Source organism: Rhincodon typus, chromosome 1 (assembly GCF_021869965.1).
Source record: "Rhincodon typus isolate 14 chromosome 1, sRhiTyp1.1, whole genome shotgun sequence".
In the NCBI taxonomy this organism is placed as follows: Eukaryota; Metazoa; Chordata; class Chondrichthyes; order Orectolobiformes; family Rhincodontidae; genus Rhincodon; species Rhincodon typus.
The window spans coordinates 54,171,525-54,185,780 of NC_063332.1; the positions used below are offsets into that span (position 1 = coordinate 54,171,525).

At 41.8% G+C, this 14,256-nt stretch overlaps 1 protein-coding gene across 1 annotated transcript in view; it reads left to right on the plus strand.

Annotated features, from left to right (window-relative positions):
- Positions 1–14,256, plus strand: part of LOC109931667 (protein unc-13 homolog B) — a 287,923-nt gene that overhangs the window by 218,853 nt on the left and 54,814 nt on the right. Inside the window, exons 26-28 of the mRNA XM_048595579.1 lie at positions 4,484–4,572; positions 8,821–8,973; positions 9,725–9,848. Coding sequence (XP_048451536.1) covers positions 4,484–4,572; positions 8,821–8,973; positions 9,725–9,848 — 366 coding nt within the window. The remainder of the gene's footprint in view (positions 1–4,483; positions 4,573–8,820; positions 8,974–9,724; positions 9,849–14,256) is intronic.

Here is a 14,256-nt window from a genome sequence, read left to right on the forward strand (position 1 = left end):
GGCCTTGAAACTGCTCGACCATGTCCTGAAGCAAACCAGGTACTACAGCCACATCACCTTTCTTAGTACCTGCCTACGGAACCAGATCATCCCCAATGGACTACAATCCACATTCAAGCCTTCCCAATTTGGCCCCAACCGTGACAATATTTACATTCATGGCATTGAGATCCTTCAGAAGCGTTTCTCCCTGCGACTCCTGAAACTGATTTTCTGATGAAGGGTCGAGGCCCGAAACGTCAGCCTTTCTGCTCCTATGATGCTGCTTGGCCTGCTGTGTTCATCCAGCTCTGCACCTTGTTGTCTCAAACCTACAGAATATGGTTGTGTCTTCAATCTTCTCTTAATAAGGATGGACAGTAAATACCAGCTTAGCCAGCAATGCTTACATCCTATGTACAAGTAAAACAAAAGCCTCATGATAAAAACATAGAAGCAAGATTCTACCCTTCAAGCCTGCTCCACCATTCAATAAAATCATGTCTGAAATAAAATCAATATACTATGTATGCTGGAAATCTGAAATAAAAGTAGAAAATGCTGGAGAAGCTCAGCAAGCTTTTTTTCTGAAAAAGAGTCATATCGGACTCAAAACATCAACGCCGTTTCTGTCTCCATAGATGCTGCAAGATCTGCTGTTTCTGATTTCAAGATCCTGGTTGATCTTATGATCTCAATTCTACTTTTTCCTGTTTCCCCGCAAGAAACCTTGACTCCACTGTCCATCAAAAATGTAACTGTGCTTTCAATGAATTTGAAAGGGCAAGGTTCCACTACCATCTGGGGAGGGAATCTCTACACTCTAACAATTTCTTTTCATCTGTCATAAAAGGGAGACTTGATTTTAAAGAGATCTACAACATAAAAAAGCCCTTTGTCTTATTGTATTTGCACCAGTCAAAAATAACCACCTAACTATTCTGAACTCATTTTCCAGCGCTTGGCCCAGAACCTTGTATGCCTTTGCATCACAAGTGTACACTTAAATGTTCCCTTAATGTTATGAGATTTCTATCGCTACCACCCTTACAGGCAGAGTTCCAGATTCCCACCACTCACTGGGTTAAAAAGTTTTTCCTCACGTTTCCTCTAAACTTTTCAGCCCTTATAATAAATCTGTTCACCACCCCCCACCCCCACCCTGTCATTGATCTCTCCATCAAGGGAAGAAGTTTCATGGGTGACATCCCCTTGTTTTAGTCTACCCCACAAATGTTGTCTGTAGATTTAATTGGTCATTAAAATGTAACCTTAAAGGCTTAAAATGTATAGCCTGTTGAGGCAGCAATGGATTTCTACAATGATGAAATGTTTTGTTTCACCCTGTCTCAGCCTGTCCTACTGGTGAAGCTGTTTGTCACCTCCTTACTCAGTTATTCCAGTGAACCTCTAGGCAGTCTCCTCGTTTACCTGCCCTAAATTTCAACACTTCCAAGCTCTACCCCCACAATCTATCCTGTACCAAGTCCTACTCACCCATCACTTCTGTCTGTACAGAGCTACATTGACTGCTTATCCGCAAACGTTCTCCTTGTTTATATTCTCTTCATGACTTTTCAAGTGGGAGGTAATGATGTAGTTGTATTGTCATACGAATAGTAATCCAGAGAACCAGATGATATTCCGAGAATTTGAGTTGAATCATACTACAGGTAATGGTCGAGTTGGATCAAAAAATTCGGCAGTAAAAGACCAATGATGACCAAGGAACCATTATCAATTGTTGTAAAAATCGACCTGGCTCACTAATGCTCAAAATGGTTTTGAAACCAGTCAGCATTTGGCACTGGAGATGTGAATGACAAATTGGCCCTCTCAATTGTCAGTAAGGGAGTCATCCTCAATAATACCTGATGTTGCGTGCCAAAATTGGGAGAGCTGTTTCATAGATTAGTCAAGAAACAGCCTCTCATAATCACACTGATAGAATGCTGTCTTACAGACAAAGGCCCAATAACCACCATCACCAGCCCTAGGTATGCCCTGTACCATCGGCAAGACAGACCCGGAAGAAGTGGTGGCACAGTGGTACACAGTCAGGAAGGAGTTGCCCTGGAAGTCCTTAACATTGACTCCAGATCCCATAAAGTTTCAAGGCATTGTGTCAAACATAGACCATGAAACTGCTGACCGTCATCTGACAAATCAGTTATCCTCTTTGTTAAACACTACTTGAATGAAGCACTGAGAGTGACAAGGATGCAGAATGCGCTCTGGGTGGGAAATCTCAATGTCCATCATCAAGAGTAACACAGCATGGATGATCAAGCCGTTCAAATCTAAAGGACGTAGTTCTTAGACTGGGTCTGCAGCAAGTAGTGAGGGAACCAACAAGAGGGAAGAGCAGTCTTACCCACAGCCCTCCCCTGAAGATGCCTGCTGAAGATGCACCTAGCCGTAACAGTGACAAGTTGGAGTGACCACTGCAGTCTTTCACGTTGAGGCTACCACTGTGCTAAATTGAACAGACTTGGAACAGATCTAGCAACTCGAGACTGAGCATCCATGAGGCACTGTAGGCTATCAGCAGCAGCAGAATCATGAACCAGCAATCAGCAACCTCATGGCCTGGCAAATCCCCACTCTACCATTACTGTCAAACCAGGGATCAAGCCTGGTACAATGGAGAGGGTGGGAGAACAGGAAGCACCAGGATACCTAAAAATGAGATGTCAACATGGTGAAGCTACAAAATAGGGCAATTTGCACGCTAAGCAGCATAAGTAACAATTGACAGACAGAACAAATTTGATTCCCCTGACATGATATCAAGAAACGACACTAAATACTGCAAAGGTTTGTAGGCCTGACAACATTTCGGCCATAGTACTGGACTTGTGCTCCAGAACTTGTCGCACCCCAAACAAAGCTGTTCCAAAACAGCTACAGCACTGACATTTACCTTACAACGTTGAAGACTGCCCAGATATCTTATACGCAAAAAGCATGACAAATCCAATCTAACCGATTAGAGCCCTGTCAATTGATTCTTAATCATCAGTAAAGTGCTATCAAGCAACACTTTCTGAGCAATAACATGATGTGCAGTTGGGGTTCTGCCAAGGCCACTCAGTTCCTCACCTTATACAGCCTTGGTTCAAACTTGGACAAAAGAGATGAATTCTAGAGGTGAGCTGAGATTGGCTGCCCTTGACTTCAAAGCTGCATTTGACTGAGTGTGTCATCAAGGAGGCCTGACAAAGCTGGAGCCAGTGAGAATCAGGAGAAATCATGAGCTTATTGAATGTTGGAGCAATCTCGAGGGGTTAAATAAACTTGACCAGGTCTTATTTCTAACATCCTTATTAATTGACAACTTCATGGTGACTGTAAGTCAACTGTATATTGTGGAGCTGCAACAAAGGTATTAAATGGCACTGAAGCAATTTTAACTCTGAGAGTTATGAGCAAGCTCACAAATAACATGATCAAGATTGCGAGATAGAGATGCAGTGATTGCAGCAGAAGATTGATTGCTTGGGGACAGGTTTTTCAGTAGCATTGCTGATGCCAATTATGAAAGGATGAGAGGTGAGGCTCCTGAATATGGAAAGGAATTAACATAGTTAGCTAGCATTAGAGACAGCACAAAATGTTGTTGAGTGGTCAGTAATTAGGTGGAGAGAGAACAAAATAGTTTGGAGGTCAGTTTCTGAGAGGGATGAATTCCTGCAGGGCATTGAGGTTGTTGGGGGGGCGAGATGGATTTGAACCTAGGGGACAGGAAAAGAAACATGGAAAAGGAAGTGGAAGGTGGAGGTGGGGGTGGGAGAATATTTAGGAGAAAGAAAATCACACATGGCCGGGAAGAGTCTGATAGCTTGGCCGGGGTAGTGTTGAATTTGGGCAAGATATGTAAAATATCCAGGAATATGGTAAAAATGTAAAAACAGAAATTGCTGGAAAAGCTCAGCAGGTCTGGCAGCATCTATGAAGAAAAAATCAGAGTTAATGTTTCGGATCCGGTGACCCTTCCTCAGTTCTAAGGAAGGTTCACCGGACCCGAAACGTTAACTCTGATTTTTTTCTTCACAGACGCTGCCAGACCTGCTAAGCTTTTCCAGCAACCTCTGTTTTTGTTCCTGATTTACAGCATCCTCAGTTCTTTCAGTTTTTACATGGAAAAAATAGTTGATTACAAATACAAGAGGTAGAAATTTAGGCATCATAACTGAATAGAAGTAATCATACAATAATGTGTCCAATGTCAGTGAGGCAAGTTGGGGAGCTTACACCTGCTCTCACCTTTTCATTTTATTCTGTAATTTTCTCTTTCTCTTTTTCCCTCCCTCTCTCGTTCTGTCTTTTATCCTGTTGAACTTTCTCTGTCCATTCTTCAGGTCATCATTGCTGCTGCTTGCCCCTCTCCTCCAAACTGGAAGCTTTGAGATCTAGATTCCATTCAAAAAGAAATACTTTGGTATATTTAGGAATGTATTGTTATAAGTGTTGAAACTGACATAAAATCTATCTTTAATAACAGCTGGATTCTGAGGCAAGTGACAGTTTAAAAGATCTACAAGTGAAACTGAACAATGTTCTTGATGATCTTAGCGATGTTTTTGGTGTTAGGTAGGTAATTTTAACTTTTTACATTTATCCGTATTATAAAGTTTGACATACTATCAAATTTCCAAAGTTATTTCAATAGATTTAGTCCCAGAATCTCAAAATCATTGGGAGATGGTGTTATTAAAACAATTGCATAACTAGATCTTGCCTATTTGCAGAGCTTAGATTGAGATTCTGTTCAATTAGCTGCCTATGTTTGGGCATAACAAATGGTTTTAGAAACCCACATTTGCAAGGGGAGATCAAGTCGTCATCTTTGTTTTGATCAGTATAATTCCTACTGAAAAGGTGGACCATGCTGAGCTGAGACAGTCCCTTCAGTAAAATAACCCAGTGTCACTGTGACGACTTTTAGATGCGCTTTAGCAAGTTAATAGTTAAATCTCTTGAATTTCAATCAAGCAAGAAGTTGTTTAATTTCAATAGGGACGAGATGAACAATTCATAAAAAAGAAAGAGAAAGCAATTGAAGTGCTATGATTTTAATGTTCGAAGTACAGGTATTTATATTTTTCTGAATTTTCAATGTCAGCTGCCTCTAATGTCAACAGAAAAATGGATTTCACTTATTTGCCTCTTTAATTGTACTTATTTGTGAGAAGTGATACAGCAAATACATTCTGTCACGGTCTTTCATCTTGCAGTCATGGGGTCAATTTGCAAGAAGTACCAGTGGAAATCAAAGATCTGAGCTAGGGCGGGCTATTCGGCATATCGAGCCCACTCTATCATTCAACATGATCATGGCCGATCCTCTATCACAACGCCATACTCCCACTCTCTCCCCTCTTGTTACCTTTAGCCTCTATAAAACAATTTTTAAATATTTTAAAGCATATTTCTTAAACATGTTCAGTGACCTGGCCTCCATAGGCTTCTATGATAGAGAATTCCACAAGTTTTCCCTCCTCTAAGTGAAGAAATTTCACGTCATCTCAGTCCAAATTTGCCTACTGCATGTCTTGAGACCATGCTCCCATGTTTTAGACCCCATGGCCAGGGGAAAAATCACCCCTCCATCCAGTCAGTCTTGCCTGTCAGAATTTTACACTTTTCAATGAGATTCCCCCTCATTCTTCTAAACTCCAGTTTACATACCCAGGCAACCCAAACTCTTCTCATGTGATGAATCTGCCTTCCCAGAAATCACTCTGGTGAATCTTTACTGAACTTCCTCCATGGCAAGCATATCTTTTCTTAGATAATGAGACCAAATCTGCACATAACACTACAGGTGTTGTCTCACCAAGGCCCTGTAAAACTGCAGTAAGACTTCTTTGCTCCTATAGTCAAATCCTCTTGCAGTAAAGGCTCATGTATGATTATGCTGTCTCAACTGCCTACTACACATGCATGCTTACTTTCAATGACCAGCACAGAAGGACACCCAGGTCCCTTTAGAAATAAACATACCCTAATCTATCACCAATTAAATAGTACCACACCTTTCAATTTTTCTTACCAAAGTGTACAATTCACTTATTCACATTATACTGCATCTGCCATGCATTTTCCCACTCACTCTACTTGCCTAAATTGCCTTGAAGTCTCTTTGCATCCTCCTCAGGTTTGTGTTATCAGCAAACTTGGATATATTAGATACGATTCCCTTGTACAAATCACAGATATATATTCTGAATAGCTAAAGCCCAAAGTCTGATACCTGTGGTTTGTTATTTAACCACCTTCCACACCAACAAAGACCCATTTATTCTGACTCTATTTCCTGTCTGATAAACAATTCATGTCAATATGTTACTATCAATCCCATGTGATTTGATTTTGCACAATAACTTCTTATGTGGGGCTTTATCGCAAGCTTTCTGAAAATTCAAATTCACCACATCCACTGGTTCTCCCTCATCTATTCCAGTATTTACATCCTCAAAGAATTCCTGTACACTTCTCAAACATGATTTCCTCTTTCATTAACCATGTTGATTTCATGTCACCCTGTCGCTTTTTTTTAATGTCATGTTATCACATCATCTATAAAAGTCTGTGGCATTTTCCCAGCTACTGATGTTTAAGCTAACTGCTTTCTCCCTCCTTCCTTTGTTTTTTTTTAAAGTGAAGTTATATTTGCCATGTTCTAATCTGCTTAGACTGTTCCAAAAACTACAGAATTTTGGAAGATGGCAATCAACGTAGCAATGATTTCCATTTCCTCCTCTGGGATGTAGATTTATGATGCTCTAAGGATTTATCAGCTTGGTGTCCCCTTAATTTCTCCAGCACTACTTTTTTTTCCCACTGATACTGATCTTCATGGACTTGCTTCTTTCCAACAGATCCTTACTTACATAGCACTTCTTGAAGTTATTTGTGTCACATTCTATGAAGACAGAACTGAAGTGTTTGTTTAATTGTTCTGCAATTTTCTTATTCTCCATTATCAACTTTCCCATTTCAGACTGTCTTCATTAATCTTTTTCTTCTTATAGACCTATAGAACAGTTCTGAGGAAGGGTCATCAGACCCAAAACGTTAACTCTGTTTTTTCCTTCGCAGATGCTGCCAGACCTGCTGAGCTTTTCCAGCAACTTTGTTTTTGTTCTTGGTCCTCCTTTGCTGAATTCTCAGTTCTCAGGCTTGCTGCTTTTTCTAGTGACTGTATAAGACTCCCTTTGGATCTAACACAATCCTTAATTTCCTTGGTTAACCACGCTTAGGCCACTTTTCCTCTTGCGTTTTTCTGCCACAGGCATGTGAACAGTTGCAATGCATGCAGTTCTTCCTTAAACATTAGTCATTGCATTGCCACTGTCATGCCTTTCTGTTATTCAAACTATCACAGCTAACTCAGCCTTCAATCTTCAAAACTCCTATGAAAACAAACCTAGTCTGTACAACCGTTCCTCATAAAATAACCTGTTTATTCCAGGTATTAATCTAGTGAACCTCCTCTGAATGGCCCCCAATATATTTACATTCTTCCTTAAATAAGATCAAAACTGCATTTGAGGTATGTTCTCACCAATGCTCTGTAAAGCTGAAGGATAGCATTCTTATTTTTATGTTCAACTCTTCTCATAATAAAGGGTAGCATCTCATTAGACTTCTTGATTGCATGCTGTATCTTCATACTAACATTCAATGCCTCATCCAGTCGAACACCTAAATCCCTTTGCACTTTGGAATTCTGCAATCATCCTGCATTTAAATTATACTCCAATTTTTCATTCTTTTCACATTTCATTCATTTCTCTCCACGGCGCCAGGGACCTGGGTTCAATTCCTCCCTTGGGTGACTTGTGGAGTTTGGACATTCTCCCTGTGTCTGCATGGATTTCTGCCAGGTGCTCCAGTTTCCTCTCACAGTCCTAAGATGTGCAGGTTAGGTGGATTGGCAATGCTATATTAACCCATGGTGTCCAGGAATATTCAGGCTAAGTGGATTAGCCATGGCAAATCCGGGTCATGAGGATAGGATGGGATGCTCTTTGGAGGATCAATGAAGACTCAATGGGCCAAATAGCCTCTTTCTACACTGTAGGGATTCTGTCATTCAAAGCAAACTGCTCCATGTTTGTTCACATTGAAATCCGTAAATGATGACGGATGAACGTACGAAACAGGAGCAGAAGTAGACCATTCTGCCCCTTGAGCCTCACCCTTCGTTCAGTCAGATTATTGGCTGACCTGTTTATGTTTCGAATTCCACATTCCCATATATACCTTATAACTGACAGCTGACTGCTAAGCTTTATTGAACCAGGCGCATTGGCTGACTCTGGTTAAGGCATTGCCCTGAGAAATGAACCAGAGAATAGCTGAAACCTGCTTTGTTGAGATGAAACAGGAGCACTGTATGTCCATTTCTTTTCTGTCTGTCAACGAGGCAGCACTTTACTCTCATACAGTATAAATATTGTTTCCCTTTTCATTGCTATTCTTGCAAATATTCCTGTTATGTTTGAAATAACTCCACAGAGACTGGTATCCTGTCACCTTGTCACGTTATATTTACTCGTGGAGCATCCTTGACAGTAATACAGCTTCCTCAGAGCTAGCTTTCAGAGTGAACAGGATGTCTGATGCCCCTGTTCTCATCTGTCAGCCAGGACTTCCTGATTGGACCAGATTAACAGCCCCAATCAGGGAACACATTCTATGAAGTCCACTTGGCTGACCTTGTTACAATCACTACAATGTACAACATGTTAAAAAATCAACAAAGTATAATTTTTAACATGGGGACATCTTTTGTTCTGAAATTGTGTTGATGTTAATTTATGCAATTTGTAGTTTCCAGCCTCGCCTTGATGAATGTGTAAAACAGATGGGAGATATCCTCAGCCAGGTCAAAGGGACTGGGAATGTACCTGCAACTGCTCGCAATAGTGTGGCTCAGGATGCCGATAATGTGCTCGGGCCATTGATGGACTTCTTAGATGGCAAGTGAGTCATGAGACAGAAAAACAAATGAGTTTTAATAGAATGTATGAGGCAGTTTGGAATAGCAACTATAAATTTCATCAGAAAGTGCACATTTCAAGTTACTGGTTGTAGTTGAAACAGACAGTTGTTGTAGAGATTATTTTCTACTAATGCTGTTCCAATACTGGACTATTAATTGAAAATTAACCTGACATAACAAAAAAAAACAAAATATCCTGTGCCATCCCTAACAGTCCTGCCCTCTTGTTATCCAGTTGCCCAATTTAACCTCTTCTTTTTCTTTATTGTCTTTATTTGCTGTTTGTTATATAACCAGATGCTTTGCATCTCTGTCTTAAAATACAAACCTAAGTGGAGAAGTTTCTTCCTATTTACCCTATCTATGCACCTCAAAAATTTGTACACCTCAATCTGATTCCTCCCCCCACCCTCAGCCTTCTCTGTTCTGTGGAAAACAACTCCAGCGTACCTAGTCGGTCTCCGTAGCTGAATTGTCCAGCATAGTGAACATCCTGGTGAATCTCTTCAGTACATCCACCAGCTTCCCTTTATCTGTGTTGCTTCCACAAAGAAATTAGATAAATTGGTTTGACATAACTTTCCTTTGACAAAACCAAAACATGGAAATATTTGACAATACATATTCCATATTCAAATATCCTAAATATCCTGACTGAATTGAACAGCATTTCTGAGTAGCAAAAAGTAACCAACTCAAATTAGGTTATTTTCCTTTTTATTTAATTTGCAGTCTGACATTGTTTGCAAAAGTCTGTGAAAAGACAGTGCTGAAACGAGTTCTCAAGGAACTGTGGAAAATTGTGGTGAACACAATAGAAAGGACTATTGTGCTGCCTCCTCTAACTGATCAGTCGGTAAGTAACTAAAATATCGGTGATATTTTTCCAAGAGGTTATGCTGGTTTCAATCTGCAAGTTCAGTATTATGCATGTTTAAAATGACATAGAATTACACATAATATAGACAGTTTGCGCTCCACTTGAGCCTCCTCCAATCCTTCCTCACGTAATACAAAATGTAACCGTCTATTCCCTATTCTTTCATATGCTTATTGCAACCTCCCCTTAAAGGTTTTTATACCATATGCCTAAACTGTGCTATGTTTCACATTCCTAAATCTTGTATTTTAATTTGCAAAACAAATTTGGTTTTTTTTTTGTATATGTACAGAATATTATGGTGTGTAGGCAGTGTAGTCATGCTGGCCCTTCGACAATTGAACAACAGCATCTAGGCTTACTTGTAGCAGAAAATGGATAATGTATGTTTTGAGCAGTTTAAATCAGTGCTATATTATACTGTACGCTGTTTATGTGCACCAACTCAATGAGCTTTGATAGGTCAGCTAGCTTGGGCATGTCTTGGGCTGGTGAATTATTATGGAAAGTTCATACATAACCTGGTCTCCATCCTGGGATCTTTGCATCATCTCCTAAAAAAAGGTCAGCCTTGGAAATGGTGGCATAGACAAGCCCTAGCTTTCAGTGCAGTAAAAAAGCAGGTGTCATCCTTTAAGGTGTTGGCACACTGTGATCCCAGGCAAGGTCTGGTGCTGACATGCGATGCCTCCCCGTACCGTATCAGACTATTATGAGCTCAGAGGTGGCCCGATGGAGAGGAGCGCCGAATAGCATATGCATCCAGGACTTTGGATAATGCAGAGCGTGAATACGCTCAGATAACAAAAGAAGGACTGGCGGTCATATTTGGGGTCAGGAAGTTCCAATAATACCTTTATAGTTGAAAATTTGTGATGATCATGGACCACAACCCCCTACTTGGTCTGCTTCAAGACGGCAAGGCAGAACTGCTCGTAGCTTCAGGTCGCATTCAGTGGCGGGCTCTAATACGAAGTGCTTATAAATACAAATTAAACAATGTCTGGAAGGCCAAGTAGCAAATGCAGATGTCTTGAGTCATCTCCCGCTGGCAGATACACCACCAGTGGTGCTGCCACTGGAAGAGTCGTTCTAGTTTTAAACATTTTGGGCACCCTTCCGATCACTGCTGACAATATCAGACAGTGGACGCAAAAAGATCTGGTCCCGGCAAAACTAAAACAGCTGGTGGTGATGAGGGTAACAAAAAACCCATTACAACCAGAATTGAAACCTTTCTGGACCCAGCGAGACCAGATCACTGCAGAAAATAGCATTTTATTATGGGGAACAAGAGTGATTGTCCCAAGCAAAGGTCACCACCAGATACTGGCTGCATTCCATCAAGTCATCCAGGGATGTCCAAAATGAAGATGTTAGCAAGAAGTTATGTCTGGCCAGGATTTAGATGCAGGCATAGCCGCATTGGTGGGGCATTGCCCAGAGTGCCAACAAGGACAAAAAGTACAGTCAGCAGCTCCCTCAGATTTGTGGGAATGGCTCGGTAAACCCTGGACTCGGTTACACGTCGACTATGCTGATCCTTTCAATGTTCCTAGTTATTGTGGATGCACGCTCAAAGTGATTGGACATGCACGGAGTTCATTCGTCAAACACGAGGACAATGATAGAAAAGCTGTGAGCATCTTTTTCAATACACAGATTTCCACGTGTTGCTCACAGACAATGTCATCGTCTACCAGCAGGGGATTTGAGTATTTTCTGAAGTCGCATGGCATTCGGCATATAAAGACCACTCCATACTATCCATCATCCAATTGTCTGGCAGAAAGAGCAGTCCAAACTTTGAAGGCAGGCTTAAAGAAGCAGTCTACAGCTTTACTTGATACCAAACTGACCCAGTTCCTATTTGATTATTGGACCACCCCTCATGCAACTACAGAGATCACTCCAGCAGAGTTGCCAATGGAGAGAATACACTGACCTTGCTGGACCTGGAGGTGGAGGGTGGAATGGCATCTGGAACACCAGTTCCAGACACAAGACTCCTCTAGTCGAGAGAGAAAGTTTACTTCAGGGATGAAGTTTGGTGCCGTAACCTTGGAAATGAGGCATGGTTGACATGAGGTCAGATCCCATGATGTACAAAGTTTGGGTAGGCAAGGCAGTCTTGAACAAGCATGTGGACCATATGAAAGGTGCAAAACATATCTGGCCCCTCAGAACAGCCAGAAAGGCTGTGTCAGTACCCATGGGTTCTCCCCCTCCATCTCACATCAAAGAAACCTCAGAATCTGAGATGGATACGGTGGATGTCACAGCCTTGATGCCTTTTAGCACCTTAAGGTTTATGAAAACATGAGGGGCATGGATAGTCTGAATAGCCAAGGTCTTTTTCCTTAGGATAGCAGAGTCCCTTAAGGGCATAGGTTTAAGATGAAAGGAAAAAGATTTAAAAGGGAACTAAGGGGCAACGTTTTCATGCAGAGGGTGATGCGTATATGGAATGAGTTGCCAGAGGCAGTGGTGGAGGCGGGTGTAATTATAACATTGAAAAAGCATCTGGTTAGGTACTTGAATTTGAAGGGTTTAGAGGAATATGGGCTAAATGCTGGCAAATGGGACTAGATTAGTTTAGGATATGGTTGGCATATCGAGTTGGACTGAAAGGTCTGTTTCTGTGCTGCATACCTCTATGACTCTAAGAGGATGAATTTCTTCCAAGACCATCTGGGTGCAAGAGGCGGGAATGGTCCAACGTATGCTGCCTGTATCCAAGGCTGAGATGGAGGAACCGGACTCTACGTGAAAACAACCCATGAGAGGCTACAAGAAAAAGAGCAGGCCTACGTCCCCAGGCTTAGAGAGGGAGGGATGTAATGACTCTAACAAGGTCAGCCAGGTGGACCTCATGGAATATGAGTTCCCTGATTGGTGGTGTTAATCTGGTCTGATCAAGGAGTCTTGGCCTTCAGATATAAACAGGATCACCAGAGGTTCTGTTCACTTCAGCAACGCGCCAGACCAGTTTCAAGTGCTATGCGCATGTAAATAAAAGGTGATTTGCTGACGGGATACCGGCCTCTGTAGAGTCCATTTGTCAAAGACAGGGATGACGATAGAAAAAGTGTGCAATCTTTTTTCGATATATGGACTCCTAGAAGTGTTGGTCACAGATAATGGACCATCATTTCCCAGCTGAGAATTTGAATATTTCCCATAGTTGAATGGGATTTGACTTAGAAGGACAGCTCCATACCATCCATCATCCAATGATATGGCAGAAAGAGCTGCCCAAACTTTGAAGCCTGGCTTGAAGAAACAGCCGACAGCCTTGCTGGATTCCAAGCTGTCGCAGTTCATATTTGATTGTAGGACCATCCCACATGCAACTACAGGGATAGCACCAGCAGAGCTGCTAATGGATAGAGGAATCTGCACCAGGTTAAGTCTGATATTCCCCCATCTGGTGGAGAGGGTGAAACTGCATCAGAATACCAATGCCAGACATGATTTTGCCAAGTGAAAGGGACAGTTTAATACAGGGGATGAAGTTTAGTGCAAGAATTACAGAAATGGCCCCACATGGGTACGGGGCATGGTCAACACGAGGTCAGAACTAGTGATGTCTAAAGTTCAGGTCAATGCAACGGTCCAGAACAAGCACGTGGAACATACGAAAGCTGCAAATTCGCAAACAATGTGGGAGGAAAGTATACCCTGCCCTTGGTACAGTCAGAAAAGCTACTGCAACCCAAGAGTTCACCGTCTCTGTCAGTCATTGACAGGTTGCCTGAATCAGGGATGGACACAACGGATGTAGCCACCTCAATGCCTTAGCCGCCAGGAGAAGAGAGTGAAATTCTACTGAGGCGCTCCTGGCACAAGAGGCGAGCTCCCATACCTTATGTGCTCCTGTATCAGACACTGAGTCAGAGGAACCTGACGTGATGCTAAAATGCCCCAGAAGGCTCTCCAAGAAAACAACTGGCCTGTGTCCTCAGACTCAGAGGGAGAGGGATGTGGTGATTGTAATGAGGTCACCCAGCTGGTCCTCAAAAAATGAGTTCCTTGATTGGGGTTGTTAATCTGGTACAATCAGCATGGCTGAGAGATATAAACAAGAGTATCAGAGGTTCTGTTTTCTCTGAGAGCTGGCTCTGAAGAGGCAGTATTAAAGTCAGGGACTGGTCATGTGTAAATAAAGATGACATGGTCACAGGATACCAAGCTGTGTGGTGTTATTTCATCTTGACCCTATTTGTCTTAAACTGCTGAACCGTCTAATGTTCCCTCCTAGTCTCTATGCTTGCCAATGTTGTTAACAGTTCTCCTTGTTTGGGCATTGTTCCTCTTTCCTTCAAATTTATGATTCTCTTAAATAAAACCTTGACCCATCATCCTTGCAAACCATCTGCAACCT